Source organism: Anopheles maculipalpis, chromosome 2RL (assembly GCF_943734695.1).
Source record: "Anopheles maculipalpis chromosome 2RL, idAnoMacuDA_375_x, whole genome shotgun sequence".
NCBI lineage: Eukaryota > Metazoa > Arthropoda > Insecta > Diptera > Culicidae > Anopheles > Anopheles maculipalpis.
In genome coordinates this window covers 73351759-73377433 of record NC_064871.1, presented here as the reverse complement: position 1 = coordinate 73377433, position 25675 = coordinate 73351759, and the positions used below count along the sequence as shown (strand labels likewise).

Here is a 25675-nt window from a genome sequence, read left to right as displayed (position 1 = left end):
CGAATAAGGGCATGACGAAATGGTGTTCGTATTTGGAATAAAAAAATATTTTTACCCTAAATTTGGTTCCCACAACAGGGACAGCAATCAAAGTTGGTGTAGTGCTAGCTGATGACGTGTCTGAATATTATTTACTTCCTAGCCTTGGGGCCTATAGTTTCTGAAAAAAGAAATTTCATAATTTATTTATTAATTTCATTCAATAGTTGTGTTCAAACTAATTAATCTCTTAAAAAAGTTATTTAATACAAAGTCAGCTAAATAATAATTCATTTAACCTCAAAGCCACTTTTCTTGTTCACAGAATAGTTATAGATCCGAATAGCACGTAGATTTAAAGAGACAATTGTTATCTGAAACAAACCTTGTAGCTCAACATTTTTTGTCCCTTGGTCTTGTTGATACCACGTGGATGAATAATCAGTCCTCACTACGTGGGAACGGTCCAAATGGAATTTGAACCCCGGTCCTGCCGTGTTAATACGCATCAATATTATGCAGGCTGGTGGCATATCCCCATCGTTCCGATTTTTTGGCATGTTCCTGTCAAAATTTTATTTAGGATTTGACAGATCAAAACAACAATAAGATAGCGTAGTTTGCCATACAGCAATGTTAATCAATTTTTGGAAATTTCCAGTTCAAGCAGAACGAAAAATAAAAGTCACAATCCAAAAAAGAATTTAGCGCCACGCCTTACGTTGGTAAGATGAGTTTCAAGATGACAGGATCTTTTCATAGATAGACCTCCTGGACGATAAGATTTTTTGGTGTATACGGTATGAGAAAAACATAACCTTAAAGAAGAGGCCTTAATTACCAACGGTTTCAAAAAGGATTCAAACTTGGTCTAGACTGCTAGGACTCTTCGGTTGTGAAGACATTTGTAGAAGAGGCTTGGAATTTTGGAACAATGAGGCCCTTTAATTGATGAACCCTATAAATATATAGAGTAAAGTCTAAGAAGTCAAGATCCGTAAGATTCGGAGTCACTTCGAAAATAGTACCCTGGACGACATTTACAAAATTAATATCTGCATACATTTTATCCCAAATGATGGTGAAATGAGCGCAGTTCACTCAAGAGAATCAACCATTTACCAGAACCTGTTCTAGAAAGTTAAGAAATGAATATGTTTTTGATACAAAGAATTACATGAAATTGATTTATATCGGTGACAGACACATTCAATTATGCTATTAAAACATTGCACACAAAACTATCCACTTCCAACCCAACGCATTATAATTGGATGTCAATCACATAAACCTCTTTGCCATGCCATTCATTGAAAACCTAGTAAAAATAGATTTTTCCTCTCAGCACGAGCACTGAATGAATGTCAGAAGTTTTTTTTTTACAATAGCATAACATCCTACAACGTTTCCCATGGTCTTTTGCACGTAAATTGACTGACGAACAATAGCTCAATGTGCACTCCCCGGTCCACTGGTCTTTTGCTGGACCAATGCAACCGAAAGTTACAGTAATTTCTATCAGAATGAGCACGTTCCAGCCATACGGCTGGAGAAGTGATTTACAATGCGCTTCCATTTACAGATGCAGCGTGTGTGGTGCTCTCCGTGTGCCACACTATAAGCACTTCATTAAGTAGAGCAAGTTGACAGCCTTTTTTCAATGACACCGGCTTGTCCGGCTTGGAAACGATGAGGAACAGTTTACCGAGCATTAGACCGAAAGGATTTTCTGTTTGTGATGAATAAAAAAGCAGATAATAATATAAATGGAATTGAGTGCAATTCCGTATGATTGTCATAACATTTTTTCAAAACAACGAATAATTTAAATAACTTTTGGAGAAAGTACATCTTTCGAATAAGCTTATGCATTCCGACATGCATCTTAAGTGGATGATTAATTGAAGCATCTCTAGTGGGCTTTTATGGCCAAATGAGTCATTTAGTAATTATAAACAGTTTCCCGCCACACATGCGGCGTTCCTTGTTGCCATGAATAAAGCTAATTTAACGAAGGCTGATGGCAAACAGCTGTTTTCGGAGAAACGACAGTGCACTCTCGTGTGCACTGGAACTCTGCATCGGTTCGTTTGAAGCTGTTTCCTACGAATTTTAATTACGGAAACCGTTTAACGAGCAGTTTTTGCATGGAATCTGGGTGTTATACGGTCTTTTTTGTGTTCTAATGATGGGGTATAATTTTTAAACGATGTGTGAAGTATTCTACAGAGCAAACCGCCTTTATTTAATGTGCCATAAATTGTTACTAACATATTTTATAATCTTCTAATTATATTTGACAATTCATATATTTATTTAATTCAGCTACCGCAATCAAGCAATTTTTGGAAAGATGAAATTTTCAATTTGTAACCTACTTCACAATGGCTTTTAATTTTCATTTTCAAACTACAATCAATTGAAAATCCCCACAACTGACATTCTTACACATTTTGCATTCTCGCATACAGCGCGTGCATGCTATAATCAGCAAACAACGAGTACTGAGGAAATTATAATCATAATAAATACAAAGCAAGACCACCACTGCTGTGCACTAATGCAACCCTTTTGTTGGCTTTTCCTCCTCCCAACACCCATCCAGTGGGCACCCAGTTGGTATGACCTGTAGCAAAGAGTAGTTTGATGTGTTACACCAGACGCAAGAGCTGACATGCACGAACCTATTCGCGTCCAGTTACTGGGATTGAATAGAAAAAAGGTAAAAGAAGAGTATGGGAAAAGGTTGAAAAAAATGTGTCAGAATGCAACTTTTCCCCGGTACTCGCTACTATTTATAAATATGAAAGGGAAAATTTGTTTTCCCAGCTTTGACCTTGCAACATCAACCTGGGTTGCTTTCGGGCAGGAATAAATAACCCGCTGTCATGCCATCCTTCGGCATATTCTGCCGTTAACTATTGGCATAAACCCGCTGCCAGACGATCGATTCGTTCGCTTCAACGCGGTTCGTAACACACCGGTGAGCTTACGTGTGCCATACCAGACCGGCCCAGACAGCCAAGCACCACGGGCACGTGGCGCCTTCGCATGGAAATGATTAGTGCGCCTAAAGCTAGGCTAATCCAGCACGAACCATCGGCACACGAAAGATCGACAACCGTGGCTTCATCACGGTCGAAGGAACGTAGCGAAACGAATCGACGATGCCCTTTTGCCGTGACGGACAGAACCATTGGCGGGGCTGGCGAAAATCTAGCCAACGGTTCCCAATTATCCCCGTCCGCAGCTACAGGCAAACAGCAAGGATTGTAATTAGCAGTATGCAGCAAGCGGGTTTAGTGAATCCGTTTGTTAACAGGTTTTTTTCGAACCACCAAAATCTTTCTTACCTTTACGGGAATGATGGACACTGGGTGCTAATATATTGTAAATTAAACTGATTTTTTTTTTACAAACCCGATTATGAATGTTGCTTATTAAAAGGAGGGCAAAAAAGGTCGCTAAAAAGTGGGTTGAAAACATTTTAGATATTTACTTAGTTAGCAGATTGTATTGCTGCTTAGCTGCAGGAATCATCCATAAGAGGATGATTCCTCCTAATTAAGAAACCTAAGATTTTGTTGAAAATCTTATTCAGTCTTCGAAAAAATCCCCATCTCAGAATGTGAGCACTGGGAGTGTTAATATTTAATAGTGTAAGCTTTTACTACAAATACTGTTTGACTAGTAAGTCCCTTGCTTTTAGCGCGTCATTATCTGGCGTCGCGTCATGTTCTGGCTATTTCTGTACTTTTTTTTTTGTTGATTTATAGGATGAAGGCAATAAATTACAGTTAATGCCAGCAATTGGATCAGCTTATAGATCTCCAAAATTTACACCCGGGAGTAAACTTCTGACGGCGACAATCTTGAGATGGTAGTTGTTGAGGAAAATTGTGCCTGCTATGAATTTCTCAAAATCCTGCTATCAGGAAGGATCAAGCAACACACGAAAATTCACACACTGATATGTCCAGTAGTTTGCTACGTGTAAGAGTCCTGGACTATGTTGAAGGAGCCAATGTACTCGCCATTTTCGAACGGCAGGGGCTCACAACTATCGTTGGCGATGTATACGAGCAGCGATGGTCAAGGGATACGAAGGTTGGGGTACGTGGTGAGCTTGTCGGGCACATCACCCCTCATGAAGGAGCGACCCATTCCTCCCGAGGTGTAGAGATGCACAACAAGCTCGTTAACTGGAACAGGCGGAATAAATTTTGAAGGGGATCGGATACAGCCGTAGATGACGAAATGGAGCCCTGGATTGTGAATCCTGGAAAAAGGGTGGGCGACCTAATAATTTCCCATTTATGCTTGTCCTGTTCTGCTCGGTTTAACGTCCTTCTAGGACACGCCGGCCATGTAATAGCCTACTAGACTTGCTTACTAGACAAACGGCAGAACCGGGGTTCAAATCACATCCAGACCGTCGCCTCGTAGAGGGGACTGACTATCCAACTACGTAGTATCGGCAAGTCTAGTAAGCCATTCAATGGCCGGCGTGAGAAGAAGAAGACTTGCTCATACCATGTGGTTCGATGGTCTGTCCTCACTACAGGACATCATTAATGGCATTCTAACCAACAACTTAGACTGTGGTAATTAACCAAATTCTCATCACTTGCTTCCTATCTTAAGATTGATCCTATTTTGGCACTCTGCTGTCTGCTGTAAATTTTTACGCCAAGTACTTAACGTTTCCACACTTAATACTTCTTAGACGTGGTTGTCCCTTGATGATTCAATAAAGCATCAGAAAGACACATTGATCAATTTATGTTGATTCGTTGGTACGTTACAACTTCTAGCACAATCTGCTTACTTTTGAATTTGTCAGTAATTGAAATCCATAAGCGTGAATAATAGAAAAGTCTATTAGTAGCTTTAACCCATTTTTTTCAATTTAATTGATGCCGTATGTTGTCAAACAAATACTAAAAACTAGTTCAAAAAGGAAATATCGATGTATAACAACAATTGCTTAGATAATGTAAAACCTACCTGTATGTAAATACATTCAAAGCTACAATGAAAGATATCTCAAATCACCAACTCCTTATGTGTTGCTTTGCACTAACATGCAGAACAATGAAAAGTGTCAAACACTCTTAACGCTTCAACTAGCTCCATTACCGTGATTGGTACTAGCTACCACCTTGAGCATGTGGCACAAACAAGTGGTAAACGCAATCAAAGCAAGATACGACGATAAAAGCACTCCCGGGAAATACACACGTTCGAACAAGAGAACTCAATTTCATATCGTGGTGACAATTTTATCTAGAGCAAGGCATAACAAAAAAAACTCCTCACCTCGTACTATCAACACAAATCCACTTCGTTCTGGCCGTACGCAAACGTACTTCTTCTCATTGCTAGATAGCGTGCCCATCGTGCATCGTGAGTAATGGGTGTGTTTTCTTTGCTTCACAGGAGCTTTTCTCATACCCTTCATGATTATGCTGATTCTTGAGGGTATTCCGCTGTTTCTGATCGAGCTCGGCATGGGCCAGCGAATGAGGCTCGGTGCGCTGGGCGTCTGGAACACAATCCATCCGTGGCTCGGTGGAATCGGCATCAGCTCCTGCATCGTTACGCTGTTTGTCGCGATCTACTATAATGTTATCATTACCTGGTGCTTCTACTACTTTTTCAACAGCTTTAGGGTAAGTTTGGAAGTTAGTCTCATAGGTTGAAGATGTTCTTTCCTTATGGTATGTTCTTCTCTTTTCCATAGTATCCCTTGCCATGGGCAGTATGTCCTCAGTTGAACGGCACTGACGTCGAGGAGTGTGAACGGTCCTCCGAGACGGCATACTTCTGGTATCGTACCACGCTGGACGCGGCACCCAGCATAGACGAAACCGGGGGCTTCAAATGGTGGATCGTACTCTGCCTCATGCTGTCCTGGACCGTGGTGTTCTTCATCGTGATGAAGGGTATCCAGAGCTCGGGCAAAGTAGTGTACTTTACCTCCCTCTTTCCGTACATCGTGCTGACGATTTTCTTCATCCGTGGTATTACCCTCAAAGGGGCCGGTGCCGGGCTAATGCACATGTATACGCCCAAGGTGGAGAAGCTGCTCGAACCAACGGTATGGCTCGATGCGGCCACGCAAGTCTTTTACTCGTTTGGGCTGGCATTCGGATCGTTGATTGCGTTCGGCAGCTACAACACGCCCAAGAACAACTGTGTGCGTGATGTGCTGCTAGTGTCCGTGTGTAACGCGATCACCGCCATCTACGCCAGCGTCGTTATCTTTGCCATCTTAGGCTATAAGGCTACGCTAGGAGTGGATAGATGTATCCAAGTGTAAGTAGTTGCAACGATGCTGTAAAGTAGTGGTGGGAATTCCGGAGTGGATTCATGAATCTACTTCAACTCCGACGTATAAAAACCGGATTCAACTCCGAAAAATATACGGAATTAATTCTGGGATTAAATCCGGAGTAATCTGATGTTGGCAACGGAATTGTATTCGGATTTTACTCCGAAGTAATCCAGAGTTAAATCCGGAGTAATCTCCGATAGTAACTCCGAAGTGCACTGCAGAATCAACTGCCGAATCAACTTCGGATTCAAAATCGAAATTGAAATCGCTGTCGACTCCTGACTAATTCCTGTGTCACCTCCGCATTCTCACCACTTCCTCCCGCTAGTAGTTCCGGAGTTACTTCGGTGTAAACTCCGGAATATCTCGCAGTCTGATAAATCCGGCTTCGGGAAGAGTAAAGATCGCTACTATAAAGTTTCTAAATAATATAAATAATTGTCTGTCTATCCACAGAAATAAGCATATTTTAGTGAAACACAACCTACTTCTATCGATGGACGTTGATCACAGCGAGTACGAGAACGTGATGGCCAGTCTAAACGACACAATGACAAAAGAGTGGGAATTTGAAAAATGTAGCCTGGAGGATCAATTGTCCAGCGTAAGCTCGCGGTCTTTGGATGCTGTAGTTCCAAAATTTCAAGTATCTGTTTGTACTATGTACATTGTAGGCTGCTGAAGGAACTGGTCTGGCGTTCATCGTATTCACTGAAGCTATCGTCGAATTACCTGGTTCTCCCTTCTGGGCTGTGCTATTTTTCACCATGTTGCTCTCTCTAGGCTTAGGATCTCAGATCGGTATTCTGGAAGGAATGCTTTGTACCATTTTTGATATTGACATCTTCAAGAGGATCCGGAAACCATACGTTACTGGTAAGTACTACGGTTTGAAATAAGTGTTGCATCTACTATTAATATTTTATTTCTCAACTTTTCCAGGCGTTGTCTGTGCGTTCTGTTTCTCGGTGGGTCTCATTTTCACTACCGGTGCCGGCGAATATTGGCTTAAAATGTTCGATTCTTTTGCCGGTACGATCGGACTGGTCGTGGTTGCACTGATGGAAATGATTGCAGTTATATACATCTACGGACACGAGAAGTAAGTGAAGCCTCTTTGTCTTCTTTTATATTTTTTGTAATACTTATTAAAACACGTTTTTTCCTATCCTTAAAAAGATTCACGGAAGATATCTACCAAATGACAGGCATTCGGCCAGGTCTTTACTGGCAAATGACCTGGCGATACATTGGCCCAGCCATCATGGGCTGCATTCTGCTGTCTTCTATACTTTCGATGATACTACGTAATCCAACGTACGGTGCATGGAACGGGGAATTGGTAAATCTAGCGACCACAGCGTAGCGTATGCAACGAAGAAGTTATTTACCCTCCTGCCTTTTTTTCCACAGGGAATTGTCGAAAACAAAGCATATCCTAATTGGGTGATGGGCATCGCATTGGCGATGATTGTGGCTGGTGTATTGCCTATGCCAGTAGTCTTCCTACTCCGGCGGTTCCAGATACTGAAGGTTGATCTCGACATACATCAGGGATCGATCCGAAGAAACGAGACGACAGCCTCGACGAAGGAAATGATTGATGAAGACGACGTAAGTATTATGGGTTTCAAATATTTCATACGCAATATTTTGGTTATATTTTGTCACATAACGTACAAAAGGTACGTCGTATGTTATAATTAAAACGGCATCTAACGACACCTTATTTCGAAACAAAATAATTTGCCCCAATGATCTGGGGCAAATCTGACATTGTAAAAATGCATAATATAATGTTTATTAGAAATTATCACGCAAAGAATAGTTAAGTTAAAAATAGTCATAGTTTACAAATAGCGCCTTATTATTACTGTAAACGTGAAGATAACGTAATAAATTGATACTTGACGCGGTAATCTATGAAACGCTTGGCCTGGACTGTCTCAATTGGACTGTAAAAGGAACAATATTTCATAGAAAACCATTTGGCTTGACAGGCAGGCAGTATCAATGTAGTTTTTCGAGGGAAACAAGACAAGAAATCATCGTAACATCGGTTTACAAGCAGATTATCAGTCCATTCTTCCCTAGGACGGTCCAGGAGAGATTTGGACCACTTTATCCGCGACAATTAAATGAACGCCGTATCAACAAACATCTCAGGAATCTCCATGATACTTAAACATGATACATGATAAGTAATTGGTTACTTAAACATTTGTTGGAGCTTCAATTTTTTTTTCTTATTGGTCGGGTTTTTAACATAAAACTCTGAAAATGTATTTTAAAAGCCAATTTTAATTTTAAGACAAATTTTAAATAAGTTAATTTAAATAGGTTTGAATAAGTTTCATTTTATGTTACAAAAAGGTATAAAATAGCATTTAAGTTACTTATTAGTACTATTGTAATGTTTTCTCCCAACATCACCGTAAGGCTTTAAGTTCTTTCGTTTAACGTTCACCTCAAAATCACATCGCCAACGTTCCATCATTCCATGTTAAGCTTCACAAGAATTGTCTGTAACATTTGTACTAATTCATCGATTCATGCTAAAAATTCTTCTTTCTCTCCTTCTCTCTTCTCTTTCTGGTTGTGCTCTGTCCACTTGGCCACATGGGGATACATTTATAACACACTTAAATACCGATCTATATTGCTCATTCGATGTTCCATTTGCCATTATAACCTGCTATGTGTGCTTGCTTTGGTGTGCAATCTGCAAAATGAACTCGAACTAACCGTAATGCGTAACGTGTTCATCCGTCAAACGAATCATCATACTTAACACAGGTCGTTAGCCCTGACTTACCACCTCCACAGTCGCTGGCGGCTACACGATTCACGATCGGTGATTTTGATGTAAGTTTTACCGTATTTTACACGCCAATACAATGCCAATAATCATCGTCATCCTCTCATTCAGTGTAGAATGAATTTTATTGTCCTAATTGTCTGAATTTTTCATCAAATCAAAACGTATTAGTATGATGGCTGTATTTTTATTGATGTTTCATGACATACCAAATCATTATACGATCCTAAATCATTTACTTGTTGTATTTCATCAAACGGTGAAAAATATAGCAGTGTTAACAATAGGTGCTCGAGCTATTTAGTAATGATTTATTAGTATCAACTTTCAAGTAACATTTAGCAATTTGGGTTTAATAAAAAAAACCCCCAGTCTTATCTTAATTTTAATTCAAAAATAACATTACATTAAATTTTCAATTTTGCTTATTGACGAGCTCCAGTTTTGTTTTCTTCCACGAAAGCATAGAATTGTTAACACTGATTCTTATTTCGCACAGCCATTTTGCTTGCTATAAATTCATCCGCTCATCTCGTACTATTCATGAATACTAACTTGATGTATCCTCGTCCATTTCCTGTTTCTTCCCAAACTCTTTTCTCTTTCTTCTCTGTTTTTTTTCTCCGTTCTCTTCATCGTAGATACGCTCATAAATTTTCAAGCAAAAAGAAAACTAACACGAAACTAACTCCAAGTGATATATGTAGCATACATAATTAAAAAACCAAGCTAATAACAAAAAAAACACACATGTGTGTCCTATTCATCGCATTCCGAGACAAAAGTCGGTGCAAAACAAACATCGCATCATACCGGCCACTTCATACCCAAACATCGCCATCCGTTGTAGTGTGCTGTGCTCTCTCATGTTGGTTGCTTCACTAGGATATAGGTACGCTAGAAACCAAACAAATCCTGACCAAGTCTGAAGCTCACGTACTAATGTAGCTCATCGCGGTGAAGCGCATGCACGTACCAAAAGTATCTTCCACCCGATTATTGGTATCATCATCATCATCATATCTGCCCGCGAAAAAGTGTTTCTCCCAAGCTCGCAAAAACTTTGCAAAGAAAGTACAATTCTAAATCCCTCACTTCGGCTTGGCCAGCAACACTTCCACAACGAGACAATCACAGGTTCTCTTTAACTGTCAATCCGTTTTACTGTGCACCACCGTTTCTTGAACTAACGCACCCTTTAAATGTTCACTTTGCAAAACTTTTCTTGCATCATCTTTGAAGTTTGTTTCTTTGACTGTCTCGCCATCATTGAATGTCGTACGGTAGCATCATCATTCTATCCACATCGATCGCCACATTGTCGAATCCGATCACTCTAGCTGTTCTTGATAGTGACTTTTGCCTGGCAAATGTAGTAGTGCTAGGTTAGTAGTGTGCATCCCTGTTAGCCGTCGTAGTGTTTGGCTCGCACGCGTCAAAGTGACATTGACATGGAGTTTATTACTTGAAAGTTATAGACGAAAACCGATGACGCTAGCAAACGCAGTGGTAAAACATCACCCGGCAAAACCAATCGAACCAGCTCCGGTAGCGCTAGTTACGGCAATGGCAGTTCGAACGTCACCAACACTTCCACCACCGGTACCGGTAACAATGCGACTCTCGTCACCACCAGCATCACTAGTACCAGCACCCGAAAATCCATCATGAAGCAGTAGACTGAACGCGATCCTCTAGCCGCGTGGCACCCCTGTACTGAACGAAACGAAATTCTACGATGGGGATGTGAGCTGTTGCACCGTGAGGATGTGTGTTTGAGGAGCGCACGAAATTAACACACACAACATCCAACGCACAGATACGCACGAACGATGTGGTTAAGTAACGTTTAAGCAAAACTTGAGAAGCGTTATTGCTCACTAACGAAACTACAGTACACACAAGAATACTCCAAAATGCAGTGCGGCTTTCCTGGTGGAGGAGACGCACTAGCAAAGTAGCCACCATACGAACGTTTCAGCAGCAGTCATCGACAGCCGCCACAGCATCCATGTATAAATGCTAGCGTGTTACTATTAGTGTCAGTTACCAATTAGAGAAACGGTGTTAAAGTGCTCAAAAACGCTTAACCCTTACATACATCCAAAAAAAAAAAATGCAAAAATTCTATCCAACCAAATGGGAAGAACACGATAAGAACTCTTAGAGTTTGCTGTTGCATCTAAAATGCTAGCCTACCTGCGCCACGTAATGCCCGATAGACTTAAAAGTTGACGAAATTGCTACCGAAATTTGCAGCAAACCATTGCTATTTCTGCTCCTCCCCACTTGGTTGTCGTGTGAACCTAGAACCGTCATATTACTCAAACGCACTTAGTAGAGGAGACAGCAGTTGTGAAAGCATAAGCAAAGAGAGCCATCCATTGCCGAATCTATCAATTCAATGACAATATGGTAATTATAAGCGAGAATTAGACGAGACGGTATAAGCTATCCTTTTGTAGGAAAATAGATTCATTTTATGTATTGTTCTATTGCACTATCAATCTACCTATTTTTATGTTTTGGAATGTGAAAAACAGTTTGAAAAATTATATTTCACAAACTAGAATGGTTATTATTTTAAGGAAAATTTATGAAAACCAACTCTAGTTTGATTTAAAAAAAAAAGACACCGATCTAAAACAAAACATTAGCATGTTATTATAATAAGTTAAACCTAAGTTAGGCTCATAAAAATTATTTTATAATTTTAAAATATTACATTTCTTCTGTCAATCACATCTACAAGTTACGTTACAATGAATCAGTTATTTTATTATCGTTGGATATGCATGTTTTTAATCAAATCGTAAAGCTAAATCAGTTTTCAAAACTGTTCTTTTGTAGCTAAATAGATGCGATTATGTTCATTACACAATTCTTTCTGATTATATACGCTCCTTTCTGAATTTATTTTTATTGTTGGTGCATTTTCTTTGCACTTATAAATAATTAAAGCAAATTCAATTGGTTTGTTCTTTTGAAATTTTGCCTTCTAAGAATGATGTATAATTTTGCCAATTTCTTCTTCTAGGTGTATTTATTATGTATTTTGTTCTATTTTTTTGAATTTCCTCATATTCCACTCACAATTATTAAACCCTTTTTTCTTCTTGTACCCTCTTTTTCCCTTACTTCGTGTATCCTTTGGTAACACTGGAACAGGACGATGATGACGATGATGATGATTTCAGTGGACCCGCCCTAGGCGGACCAGTGAACGTGCGGAGCGATTCGGACGACGAAGACGAACCACCGACGATGGGCAAAATGTTGGCGAAAAAGCCCGGCAGCACGATGTCCTCGCCGCACAGTAAAGCGCAACAGCTGCAGTACAAGAACCAGCACCATCTCACACCGAACGTGCTGAGCCCCGGATCGAGGAAGAAACCGTTCCGGATGGAGGTGGTGGATTTCTAATCGTATCAACGCTCAACGGCCGCCACGGAAGGCGTTTGCTGTGTGAAAGTGGCAAGCTTTTATCGGTTTCGTTACGTAACGTGCGGCGGTTTGCCTTGGTTTACCGAATCCTGTTCCTTCGAGCGGTGGGTGATGATTATGTGTGGGCGACCGGACTTAGTCTTTCGTTTTCTTTCCCTTCCCCCGTCCTGGGAAGCATTCAAGAGTGATGATACGATGACAGCACAGCTGCAACTCCGAGAAGGATAACATTGTTACTTGTAAATATCATGTATAATAAGCAGAAGATGCTGAAAATCAAGCTATTTGTAATAGGTTAATTAGGATCGATCCAGGAAGATCTAGGGTGAAGCTTAATCGTGGTGGCCCAGGTGACCCGGTGGGCCACGCTTTCCTTGGATCCGGTTTTAAAGCCTTCCTTCCCTCGAATCACGATAGTGTGTAGTGTGGTGTAATGTTATCATTTGACTGGAAGTGGAAGTGGAACAAAATTCAATTTGCTGTTCCATTTACAGCAAACAAGGAGTGCCACAGCTGAAAAATGCAGTATTCTTTCAGTTTGCTAGTGACCTGGCTAATAGGTGTGTATTTTCCTGTTGTACAAATTGTACTGTTTCAACTGATCAAGCACACCCCATGGAAGGTAGTGCATTTTTCCTTAGACAGCAAGTTAAAGAAAAAGAGAGAGAGAGAGAGAGAGAGAAAGAGAACAAAATATTTAAAAAAAGAAAAACGAAAAGACCGTAAAAATAATACAAAAAAACAACAAAAAACAACACACACACACATTACAGCAAACAGAGAGAGGATGAAAAAAAAACCTACAAACTACTTTGAAAATTAGAGCCGTGCATCGAAAAAAATGCCAACAATTTGCATCGTTCGTACGTTAATTTCGTTCGTTTCTATACCTCGCTTTCCGGTGAGAAAAGTTGCCCCATCCCGTGCGCCCTCTCGTACAATAAGCATAAGCATAAGTCGCGAATGTCGCGAAACACTGTTGCACTGCAAAACAAAAACCATATTTATATCTCCGTGCTTTAGTTTAGACAGTTGCGCGTTACTATAGTTTGCCATAATACTATTTACCAACACAAGAAGAAAAGAAGGAAAACAAACCCACTCTCGAGCAAACACCATTGCAGCGCATGTGCTCAGCAGAATAGACTAGTGGTAAGTGGTAACAAATAATTATTACTTAAGTGCATGTGAAGTGTGTAAGATATTACCGATACGTTCTAAAACCAAAACAAAAAAGTGTGATTTGGTGGAAAGCTCTTAGTAGGACATACAGGCAACAGGCCAGTGGAGTGGTTTGTGCTAAAAACAAACAACACACAGGCAAGAGATGCAAATTCTTTTGACCTTTGTGACTCAAAATTACGCTTCTTCAAGCATTACAAAAATCATATTTAAAAATCTTAGAGGCAAACATAAGTTTGCCCCGGTTTGTTGAACCTTTCATTGGGCCTTAGGGCCTTTCCAAGATGCTTTAAAACACACACAATTGATTTAGACATTTGGTTTCAATGAAGCCCCAGCCCCAGTTGCCCAGCAGCGTGTAAGAAAGTGATAGGACAGAAGTAGACTAACAACTTTTAGTTTAATCGATGACACAACTCCATGGTGTGGATTTCTTTAACTGCCCCCGGTCTTAAAAATAACTTGTACTAAAAAAGCAACACCACCACAAAAAGAATCAACAGAATAATGTAAACCACAGTTGCAGAGCAGGAAAATTAACATGCCACACCACTTGAATTTCATTTTTCGTTTCCAATTTTATTTCCCTAAAACCCCATAGGCTAGAAAAACCATCAAATTAAAATAAAAAAAAACGAATAAACAACATTCAGCTAAAAAAAACAGAGTCTAAAAACCAACAAATGGCAGCACGAGTAGCCAGGAGTATCTGAAGATAACCACACAAAAAAACACACTGGAAAAAACATACAATAAACAATGTGATCAATCGAGTAAATGAAAAGAAAACGTGAAAAACATAAACAAAAAACATGAAAAGAGCAACTATTGTAGTAAGATAATCTTTTTAAGAGTTAGTTGTTAATAGTCTCGTAGCGTGGTGCGGCAGGTAGTGGCACAATATCGAGCTGGAGGCAAGACGTAAGGCCAAAGAAGGAACGTACTTAACTTACTGGACTTTATTTGTAATCCAAGAAAACCCGGCAACAGGACGAAATAAACTGACGTTTACTTGAGTGAATTAGAAGCCATCGTTTGTTTGCAGCTGGTAAAAAATGGCGCTGTCTGTAACACGGGCGGAAGGTGAGTTGTTTTGTGCATTACGTGTAGTAAAAACAAAAATCTTTCCTATTAAAAAGGGAGTTAACTATTTCGTATTTGGGTTGAGCTTAGCGATTTAAAATGTCTTCTAGGACTATATTTATAGCAACTTCTAAAGAAAAAAAGATTGTATCTTTAAAACATTTAGGTTCTAAATTTGCTCCAAAACTGGATGATGTTAAGTTTGGCATCGTTGTAGACTAAGTAGTTTGTTTTATTTCTTTATTGGAATATCGTTCGCTTCAACTTTCGAGCTCTTAATTACTTTGAAACAAAAAAATTACTCCAAATTTATCCTTGACGCAACCTAAAAGTATACCAAAAGCAATAGCAATTCATCCTTGACAAAATCAGTACCAAATGAGGTTAATCGAAAAGTATCTCTGATATAAAGTACGATGACCGTGGAAAGAAGTCAATTGTTGTTAATTGTCTTTCACTCAATAGATCTTTGGCAAAACATTTTTTTAAATTAATATTCAAAGCAAAAGGATGTTTCATTCGATTTATGTTTAGTGGAAACTTATAATCCCGCAGTTTATAATCCTCCAAATATTGCTGCAATTTCTTTGTTTACAATAAGAAAAATCTGGTTCAAGAATATTGAGCTTATGTAGATCACACTGTTACTTTAAAAAAACACTAGCCACTAGTGCTGCGGCTGCATTTTTGATAGAAAATAATACATACTCAGCTACCAAATAACGATTGACACGTCAAAAAAAAAAAAACTATTACGCTGACCGATTATGACCGAGTTCTACACAAAGACACCCAAACACACACGCTCACTAAGAAAGTATGTAAATGGAAATTGAAAAGGATTACAGAAAACCAGTGCAGACATCCCGAGGACAGAAACTGTCGTATAATAAAAACACGAGATTACCAAATAAAACATTAGTTTGTTAAGAGACAAAAGTCACCACAGTTTTGTTGCGGTTTGTGTATTTTTCGAACTCATTTACGCAAATTAATCTGCAAGGTAAGTACTAAAACAATACAGTTCTACGCATACTTCTAGTAACTTCTACGCTAATTGTTTATCTAATTGTTAGCGCTAATTGTTAGCTAATTGTTAATTGGTTTATCATCTAAGGGAAACTACTAGGCCGAGTACCAAACTGAACGCACTCGGCTTAGTAGATTAATATTACGGCGCAACCGAGGCACCGTAATATTAATCAATAATACTTTAACAATACCTTTATAATATGTTTTTTTTTAAACTAGACAGAGTGTAGTGCTTCGAAATTTTTAGTAATAATCAATAGCTCAAGAAACGATCGTTATCTACCAGCACGAAGAACTAAGAGTCCAGATCCAGTTATAGGTTGACATTAGTATAGCTCGTTCCGTTCCGATCGTTTTCCAAAATCGTTTCGTTCGTTTCGAAATTTTGCACATAAGCCACTCCCCATTCTCTAATCCCCCACCGCTCCCTCGGTTACTTCACCGAGGATTTTAATTTCAATAATGCTTCTTTTGCACCGCAGGTTCGCGGTTCCGTTCCTTTTGCAATATGAACCAGTTCCGTTCCGTTGCTTTATTTCAAAAAAATTCCCAACAGCAGTTGACATAGTCAGAAATAAACTATGGAGCTTTTAAAGTGGAAATCTATATCAATTACAGCACTTTTATAAAACTATTAATTTAAGTATAGTACTATTTATTATTTGCTTATTATTATTATAACGGACGGCCCATATTGTCGATTATAATATAGTTAATTGTTGTAATATAATTTAAAGTATAATTTTAGTTAATAGTTTTAATAAGCATAAGTCTATACAGCAAAAGAAGTAAATCTTGAATCTGCATGGTCTTTGAAAATATTTTAAAATAATATTTAAAATCACCACCAAAAATTACATTAAATAACATCCTTTCCAATCTACAGACGTATTTTTCGTAGGCCACTGTGGATGCTATTCCGAACGAATTGAGAAGATTTTTCGATCAAAAAGAAACTGTTAAATAAACTACTATTTTACCATTCAATACAATTTTGTTTTTCAGCGAAACATTACCAACAAATAATATTATTTAATGGTTTGGAAATTTTAATTACATTAAATTACTTTAATGTTATTGATTTCCGTCGAAGCTAAAGGAAGAAAGATTGAAAACTTATCGTATATTATCATATAGCAACTTAAAATCTTGGTGTAAAAGATTTCTTTACTACCAAAATAGTGTAGATTAACCATAACATCAAACGTTTAACTAACATACATTACACTCGATTTAATATTCGCCCTTGAGCGCTTTCTGAAGCATAAACACCCGAATCTTAACTTGTCCCTAATTCGTTACAAATATAAACACCACTGAAAGGGGAAACAATTAAAAATAAAATCCTATTAATAATTTCAATAAAAACCCATAGCTTGACCCTCACATTAACCAAAACTCTCACCCTACCAACCGTTTTGTAGGCACAACAGCACACGGAATAGCTATAAATTGCGTCATTTCTAAAACGTGCCCGGCCGCAACGTCGCGTCATCGAAGCAAACAACCACCTGCTTCAGCATTCCGGATCTGCCGCGTCCGATCCTTACCCTCGAGTGAGAAAAACACAGCTGACTGCTCAAACTTCGACCGATCTGCCGGCGAAGAGTTATGTTTAGCCGGATTAGTAAATTTTTCATACACAGCCCCCAGGCCCTACCAAGTCGCTACGAAGCATACGATCGTTCGTTCTCGTACTCAATGATCGTCACGATCAGTCCATTTCTAAACTCCACCGAGTAATCATCAGATTTGACGAGCGCGTGTTTGGTGTGATTCTGATAGAAGCAAGACATTTTCACGTACAATGGCGAAGGAAGAATCCAAGTACGGTTTTAAGGATAAAGCTAAGGCCGAGGAGTCTCTGGAGCTGCTGAAGAGTGAAGATCACAAGTACCAGCTATTAACGGTGCGTGGGCTAATCGGAAGAGCGAAACGTGTACTTACATGTGAGTGATGCAGTGTGGGTACGTGTGGGTCACGATGATGTCATATCATATTTGGTCAAAAGAGATCGTTTGTGGCTGGGCGTGAATCGACGCACATGCGACATAATGTTATTCCGGTTCGACTTGCTTTCACCCACTTTTGATGGGAGTTTTTGTTGTGTATGGGTGAGGTAATTTTTATTTTTAAACTCGCATCGTTTTCGTTCGTTCATGTATAACTTAGCGTGTTAATAATTAAGTTTAAATCAAAACAAACAAACAATATTTTCTTCCGGATCTGATATAGTTAAATGAAGTAAGTATAGTACCAGTATTATTAAACTGATATTTCGTTTTTTACAGTAACAAAGGCTGAGGAAAAGATAAACAACATTAAGGCTGCCATCGAAACATTCGAACAATGGTTGGAAGCAAACAGCACTTCCAGCACCAAGAACGCCAAACCGAAGGACACGGAAGATAAAGTTGAAACCGTACCGGGTTTGGGCTTCAAAGACAAACAGGCCGCAGAACAAACGCTAAGGTACACACGTTTGCCTTTACAAACAAACAAAAAACAGTCTATAAGCTAACAGCTCCCATCTTCACACCTCTCTTTCAGCATACTTGAGGGCCGCGATCCCGATTATCAGAAACTAGCAATTAAGGGTTTGATCGGCAGTGCAAAGCGCGTTATTCCAGGCACCAAAAATGAGGACAAACTTAAATCCATCAAGCAAGCGGTGGCACTGTTCGAAGACTTTCTCGATCGGTTCGATCGTGAGGAGCGTGGAAAGCAAAACATGCCCTACCTGTCGATCGATTTAATTCGCCAGCTGCCAGTACCGGAGCAACAGGATAAACTTGCGGTTGAATTTCTCGCATGCTACGAAACACAGGCCAAGGGCAACTACAAGCACCTTCGCACTAAGGCACCTAAGGAAGATGGATCGAAAACGTGGGATATCGTACGAAACAGCAAGCTGAAGGCACTTAAACCGGACAGCAGTGTGAAACTTTTCGATCAGGCCGGTAAACCGACCGAGTTGCATTTGAAAATGATTCAATGGGCCTACAGCCCGCAAGTGGAGAAGCTGAAGAGTTATGTTAGCAGTTTGGGAAGCATGGATAAATCATCCCAGCCGTCCAGTGCACGGAAACGCACACACTCGTCTTCGTCTTTGGGCGAGGAAAAGGCACGAAGAGACAGTAAGAAGGATAGTGGTCACAAGAAATCGAAGAAATAAACACGTGTTGGGTTTCCTGCAAAGTATATGGTAGGTCAGTCATAAAACATTGGTTATTTTATTCGATTTTTGATAAATAATCCATTTTTAAGCTCAGTAAAACGCAGAATATTAGACGTGTTGAATACTTGCAGTGCGAATTAATACGCCTAAATGTATGTAATTTGTATACATCGACCATCGAACGTGCACAACGGCAGTAAAAGTGGTTTTGCAGCCCTTATTCCCTTCTTCAATGCGTCAATTACGAGATGGTACACAAAGCACTTAACATTGCATTCGTATTGAGACAGAATTTTGTCCACCTGTTCGGTTGCACAAAATCATACCTACAAAGGAATTCGAATTCCAACAGACGTGTTGAGCATACAAACATAAAATAGCTCCTTTTTGTATTGCCTCATTGTGAGGAGAACCACTTCACTTTAAATTTAATTTTGATAATTTATTTATCATTTGAACGAACCTTGAGACCGTGTCTCAAGCTATCTTATAATATATGTACTATATTATGATAATACAAAATATAACAGACTGACTAAGACAAAGACGCTAACGAGTAAACGGACTCACGGAACGAATACGATTGAGAAACGCGGAACGTGTCATGTTGGGCGCATAACTGTTAGACTCGAAATTAAATTCACGACACTATTCAGTCCGGCAAATGGATGGGTCTGCCCATCTCTAGTGTTTCTTTGCTTAACGACCTTCCAGGATTTGAACTCCGGTCCTGTCGTTTAAAGACCGGCGCCGCTGACGCCTATACCACCAGACCGCCCATCTTCAGTCTCTAGTTCAAATGAGCGAGGTAACAAGCGTGGAGGTAAGTCATAGGCAACCCGGATTAATGGCATAATTCCTCGCATGTCTGGTCAATTGAAGAACAATACTAACCTGGCAGCTCGGAGGAGATTCAACAACGACGTTGGTCTTCATACGGCAGGATCGGAGTTGAAATTCCATCCATAACGTTAGGAAGGACGTAAGGTACGACCGTAAGTTGAGAACTGACTATCCAACTCGTAAGCCATTCGATGGCCAGCGTGACCTAGGAGATCAGATCGTTAAGCCAAGAAGAAGAAGACTTTCCCAAGAGCAGTCTCTACTGCAGTCGAATGTTGGGATTGCCTGAGAGCTATGGATGATGACAAACAATGACAGTGTTTTTATCTCTCGTCAAACACCGCGCTTGTATGAGAGGAATCGACAAGAAAAAACGGACGATGATTCTTGCGCGGTGGGCTTTACGCTGAAAAGAAACACCTTATTGTGTGAGAAGGGTGTGAACTAAAAACAGGCATAAATTATAAACTTCAAGGAAATGTGCCTGAGTAATACAAGTTTTTTTTACGATAATACAGCTCGCCGAGCGTAATACTAATGATTCTTGAGACATACCTAGCATACCTCTAGGCGCATTAATGTATGAGCAATGATTTTTTTATGTTGTACCTAAAGCTATGCAATTATTTATATAATGTGGTAATATTTTGAATTATCAAAAAAATTACCCTTGAAAATGCTAAAAATCGTTTATTAACTCATCATGAGATGAATGGAGGGAAGGAAAGAAAGTTTTAAAATCAGAAAGCCCGACTTTTCAACGACATCACCAACAAATTGATCATATTGTGCCCTGTACTGTACCTCAATTGTGACGGTATTCATGCAAGCACGATTGATTCATTCCTCAGACTACTACATCGCTGGAATGGACTGGCGGTGACCATTTCAACCCACACACCATTATCGATTGGCCCTGTTACGATTGGTTGCAATTTTTGTTGATCGATATCCCGATACAATGTGACCAGCTGAAACATCCAATATAATTATCGTAATTGAAAATATTTAATTCATCGTCTTAATCCAACTGTATGATGTATTACTATTCGTAACTGTTTTCACTTACACCTCTAACAGGAATAAAACAGATAGTCGTTTCTAACATATATGTATACGAACGTGTTGGCACTTGAATGCGGTAAAGATGCAAGTGCGTATGATTATACCATCCATAAATAAAGCTCATCCCGAACACCCTTCTTTGTGGCTAATCATTATCACTCATACATTATCTTAATTAATACCTCTCCATTAACAGCCATCTGGTCATCTAGATTAGGAGCATATGTGCACCGTTGTGCTTTGAGGACTTGAACTAATAGTACTACATACATGCTCATTATGACAGCTTTGACAGCACGGTAGTTGAATTTGACCCCTTACTGTTGGATGTTTTTTCAATAGTTTAATCGCGTCTAATCTGACGTCATGATCATCACCAATTCAATAATTGTGTCCGTGTGCGGAGGAATACGTCTTTCCCATTACTAACCTATCCTAATGAGCTTGTCAGTCGAAAATAAATGAAGTAAAAATGGAACCAGACAGACATGGTAGCTACAAAATTGATAAGAAATGGGCCACCAATTTACATTTACAATCGTTTCGAGAAAGAATTGGTATGAATTCATTGGCAGGGGTTTTTGGAGGAAACAAAGTAGAACCGAATTTTCTTTCTCAACAGTGCAAAGAAAAGAGGATTTTTTCGACCCTTCTTTGTCTTACTTAACCGTGTTACATTTTGAATGCTTCTGGTTGCATTGTAAATAACCTCCATCCCGTTGCACCATGCATTTTTGTACTTCCGAATTCCTTTCACTTCAACTTTGTCGCTCACCTTTAGCTTGGCGATCATCAACGTGGATTTAAACGATCACGTGCATCACCTCTGATGGTTCTCTTTTCACTTTACTTTCACTGCTTTGTACGCGTTTTTTTTTTGTGGTTTATGCATTCTTTGGTTGTTTTTTTTTTCTGACCAACCCGTCTCTCCAGATCCATCAATTCGGAAACGGTTCGTTTCGTGTCTTGGAAAGTTTACCTTTTAGGTCCTGTAAAATTATGTTATGAGATAAAGGTTGTTTTCTTTTTATTTTATTTATTTATTTATAATTAATTACGACGGTCCATTGCCGTATTGTCAAAACCGCATGTGTTGAGTAAATTTTATAATCATATTGATAAGGCATTTCCTCCTTATTCATTGCCTTATCCCGGGCATACTCGGTTATTTTTATTTTATTTATTTACAATTAATTATGACGGAACAGCGCCGTATTGTCTTATATTTTATTTTATTTTAATTTTATTTATTTCGAATTATATTAGTTAAATTTAAACCTTAAACAAATTTTAAACCTTCCCATAATTTATATTTACAAAATCAGACCTACGAAACAAAATACGAAAAAAACACAATGAACAAATAAAAGAAAAATAACACAGATAAGAGAACCGAGATTTAAAAACGAATTAAATTATAAGGAATTTAACATCAATCGACGAAACAAACCATGAAATTGATGCTTACACAGTAAGAAAGGCTCCGAAGCACGGTAACGAGTACGAGGAGAAGGAATGGAAAGAATAGTACGACGACGTATGATTCTGGAAGGCATATAGCAAGGAAAACGGAATAGGAGCGCGGACCTGTCAATTTCCAGCAGCAGCAACCCCCAACGAACGCGGCTTGACCCACACAATGTCGATCTTCCTGAGTTTGATAGGATGGAAGTGACGAGCTTGTACGCCCAAGACAACCGTCTGACAAACATCCTGATGATGTCCTGTGTTAAGCCCCGACACGTGCCCACGGGCCCAATATGTCTTCGATATAATAAAGTGTATTTAATTTTTTTTAAACAGCTGACCACGCCAAGATTAAAGATAGTTCTCACACGGTGGAGCCTATTGGAATCCACCGAGTAATCAAATGACAGGACGCGAAGAGAACGAGAGAAGGACATTACAGGGAAATTTAATCCCTTCGGAATATGGCTAAATTGAGCCATGTTAGAGTTGCCTTTCTGTCCTGTCATCCTACGGGACTTTAATCAGTTAGGCCCTCTGACGAGATAAAAGGTTGCAACGAACGATCACAACCATACAAAACATTTATCTTTACGTAACAACAAAATGATTTGCTGAAACGGTTTAAGACATTCTATAAGCTGAATATACTATAATGATGTAGATGAAAGTGTTTTCGGTGTTCCAAATTTTATATATCTTTCCCAATTCTAAATTACTGATCTCCCATATTGCCGCTCATGTTGTTAGAAATATGAAAATAATGTTAATCCCAGATGATCACTAAAAATGTTTCTACAAGCTTCACTGCTCTAACCTTAACCAACCTAATCACACGATTCGCTTGTTCTATTACATACGTTTGCTAACATGCAATGCACTCTCACAGCTCATTAGCAGCATGCGCTTTGCTTCCGGAATTGATTAAACGAATTTATATCTGCCATAAATCCCACGCCATATTAAAATTGGGATTTTTTTTTTCGTTACTTCCGTGTATCATTGCTTCATGACAGAGCAGATCGATCAGCTAGATTACATGGAAAACTAGCACACGAATATCTGTGTACACCTGCCTCTGGACAGCGATCGCGTTATGGATCGGTTGTTAAGAATGTTTTAGTTCCGTTTGTAGATGTAAACAAATACTTTCTTCTTTTTTTGTTGTTGTTAAAATCAGCCTTACTCACGTGGCGTGCAAGCTCTATGCTTTAAAAACCCGCCATCGACGAAACATCGGGTGCGTCTGAGACCTTGTTTGATGGTTTTGAGGCAACGAGCGTGTCTATTGACATTGTCGAATTTTGACGCTTATCTTATCAAACTTATGTGGGGGAAGAAAGGGGAAACCATCCCGAAGGGTGGAAGTAAGAGAAGAGATTCACCGGACGAGAATGACATTATTCTAGTTTTTGCTTGTTTTATTTTTACTTTGAATTGTGTTCCAGAATGCACTTGTGGTAGTATTTAGAAATTAGCATACAGTGTTACACACATAATTTACTGTTTTTTTTTATTAATTTTAATTTTAAATTCATCCGTTACCCCTCAAAGAGTTACTTCTTTAGCTCAATAAATTAATTTGCAATGCCATCAAACCATCAAACATCATGTCTGTAAAATTTAAATACTAATTCCAGATTTACTACCAGCTTACGTCAACAAGTGCTAAAGACCCGCCACCTTCCCTGATCCACCAGAACCCTGGGCCATAATATCAACGATTAAAGGCGATGATAAAAAAATGGCACTCAACGGCACTCGGGAAAGCACACATTTCCGACGCGCCACCCTTTACGGTCGGTGTCCCGCAGTTTGCAGACCGATTGGGTGACAACTTTGGCTTTGGCTAGCCCCCAGCCCGAACAGGACGAGTCCGACCGTACAGTACTGATTAGAACGTCGGTCGGGCTGGCCGCATTACATGTACGCACGCCGGAGATGTAATAGATCCCGGGCAAACACGTGACGCGCTGTGTTGTACTTGTTTTTCACCGCTGTATTTCGACCGTTTGCTTGGGAATTGAAGCTGCACCGCGGTGATCGTATACCGGTGATTGTCTGCATAACGGCCACAGTGAACACGGTACGGTGCAGTGTAACTACAAGGTTAGTGCGAATGTTTCCCGCGTTTGAATGTCGTAACTGTGAAGTGATGTGCAAAAAGCTGTTAAAAAATTATTTAAAAGTGACCAAACAATGAGCAGAACATGCAAAAAAAACTTGCTTCTTGCTAGTTGTTGCAATGACGTGTGTGAAACTAATGACTGCAATTAGCTCGCTAAAAGAACATTGCAAACAACGGTTCACTACATTTGCGGCCTGATGAAGATGAGGTCGCCATTGTTGATCGTTACACTCCAACGACTCGAGAAAGCATCCAACGATTTTATTGAACGATGACGCTTCCTTAAGCCACTTGAAGCCCCCTGTCTTTCTCGTAGCCGTGTGTAGTTTGCCTCGTACATTCTTCCGGCCAGTACGACGCACGTAACGCATCTTCCACGCCTGGGCGTCACAGGCAAGTGACGCGAGAGCGTGATTCGTCAAAGTGTGTCCGGTGCAGGAAAAAATATCTATAGGACAAATTTTGATAAGAAAACCACCAGCTACACTGGTACACTAATCTACGAACGCATTCCTCACGTATGCCAGCGATTTTGGGTGACATAACAACAGTTTGCTATTTCGAATCGATTCAATCCGTCGTTCAAATTTGGTTGAGTCATTTTTCTCACTTATTGTGGTCCCATTCTCAATCTTTGTACAATCAAAGTTTTTTGCACAATAAAATAGTGACACAAAATTGTGAAATTCTAATATAATTTATGCAAAAAAAAACTGTTACAAATACATGCGAATTTCTTCGAACGCTATTACACATGGTGCACTGGTGCTGGTAACAAGGGAATGATTTGTTTGTGCCTCTTTCGCGACAAACCGATAGAATCAATAACTGGTCAATCGATTAGCCACTCAATAGTATCGTCTACTTAACCGCTACGGTACAGCAAAACAATGACCCACGATTATGATTTATGTAAACAACTGGGGCTCGACTGTAAAATCACGCTTCACAATCATTTGGAATCCATTCCAGCACGCACGCGAAACTAACGCTCACAATTACTACGACAATGTGTACGATTGTTTCAAAGTGACACATTCTGTAAAACAGCTTGTAACATTTGATTCAGGAAGTTTAGTATTTAGTTGGTATTAACCGAAGGTCAAGAATCAAAGTATC

The 25675-nt window shown here is 39.4% G+C and overlaps 3 protein-coding genes across 7 annotated transcripts in view; 2 read left to right on the top strand and 1 right to left on the bottom strand.

Annotated features, from left to right (window-relative positions):
- Positions 1-25675, top strand: part of LOC126555956 (sodium-dependent neutral amino acid transporter B(0)AT3) — a 223413-nt gene that overhangs the window by 5779 nt on the left and 191959 nt on the right. Inside the window, exons 2-10 of one of the 4 annotated variants that reach the window (XM_050211094.1) lie at positions 5419-5651; positions 5723-6297; positions 6773-6920; positions 6991-7192; positions 7259-7418; positions 7496-7658; positions 7730-7930; positions 9113-9181; positions 10613-10836. In XM_050211094.1, the coding sequence (XP_050067051.1) occupies positions 5419-5651; positions 5723-6297; positions 6773-6920; positions 6991-7192; positions 7259-7418; positions 7496-7658; positions 7730-7930; positions 9113-9181; positions 10613-10813 (1952 nt within the window). In that variant the 3' untranslated portion in view covers positions 10814-10836. Of the gene's footprint in view, positions 1-5418; positions 5652-5722; positions 6298-6772; positions 6921-6990; positions 7193-7258; positions 7419-7495; positions 7659-7729; positions 7931-9112; positions 9182-9775; positions 9841-10606; positions 10837-12302; positions 12563-25675 lie in introns of those variants that run through there. The other 3 variants (XM_050211097.1, XM_050211096.1, XM_050211095.1) reach the window with 3 other exon arrangements.
- Positions 1-25675, bottom strand: part of LOC126568830 (serine/threonine-protein kinase ULK2) — a 373161-nt gene that overhangs the window by 209825 nt on the left and 137661 nt on the right. The window lies entirely within an intron of this gene.
- LOC126556223 (uncharacterized) lies at positions 17674-19050 on the top strand. Its single transcript, XM_050211450.1, has 3 exons — positions 17674-17824; positions 18167-18347; positions 18426-19050. The coding sequence occupies exons 1-3, from the start codon at positions 17683-17685 to the stop codon at positions 19048-19050; spliced, it is 948 nt and encodes a 315-aa protein (XP_050067407.1). The 5' UTR covers positions 17674-17682.

Excerpts from the sequence above, each read along its gene's own strand:
- LOC126556223 (XM_050211450.1), top strand. The coding sequence starts at position 17,683 with ATGGCGAAGGAAGAATCCAAGTACGGTTTTAAGGATAAAGCTAAGGCC. Across the intron at positions 17,825-18,166 it reads AGCGAAACGTGTACTTACAT|TAACAAAGGCTGAGGAAAAG; the intron begins GTGAGTGATGCA and ends CGTTTTTTACAG. Across the intron at positions 18,348-18,425 it reads GCCGCAGAACAAACGCTAAG|CATACTTGAGGGCCGCGATC; the intron begins GTACACACGTTT and ends CCTCTCTTTCAG.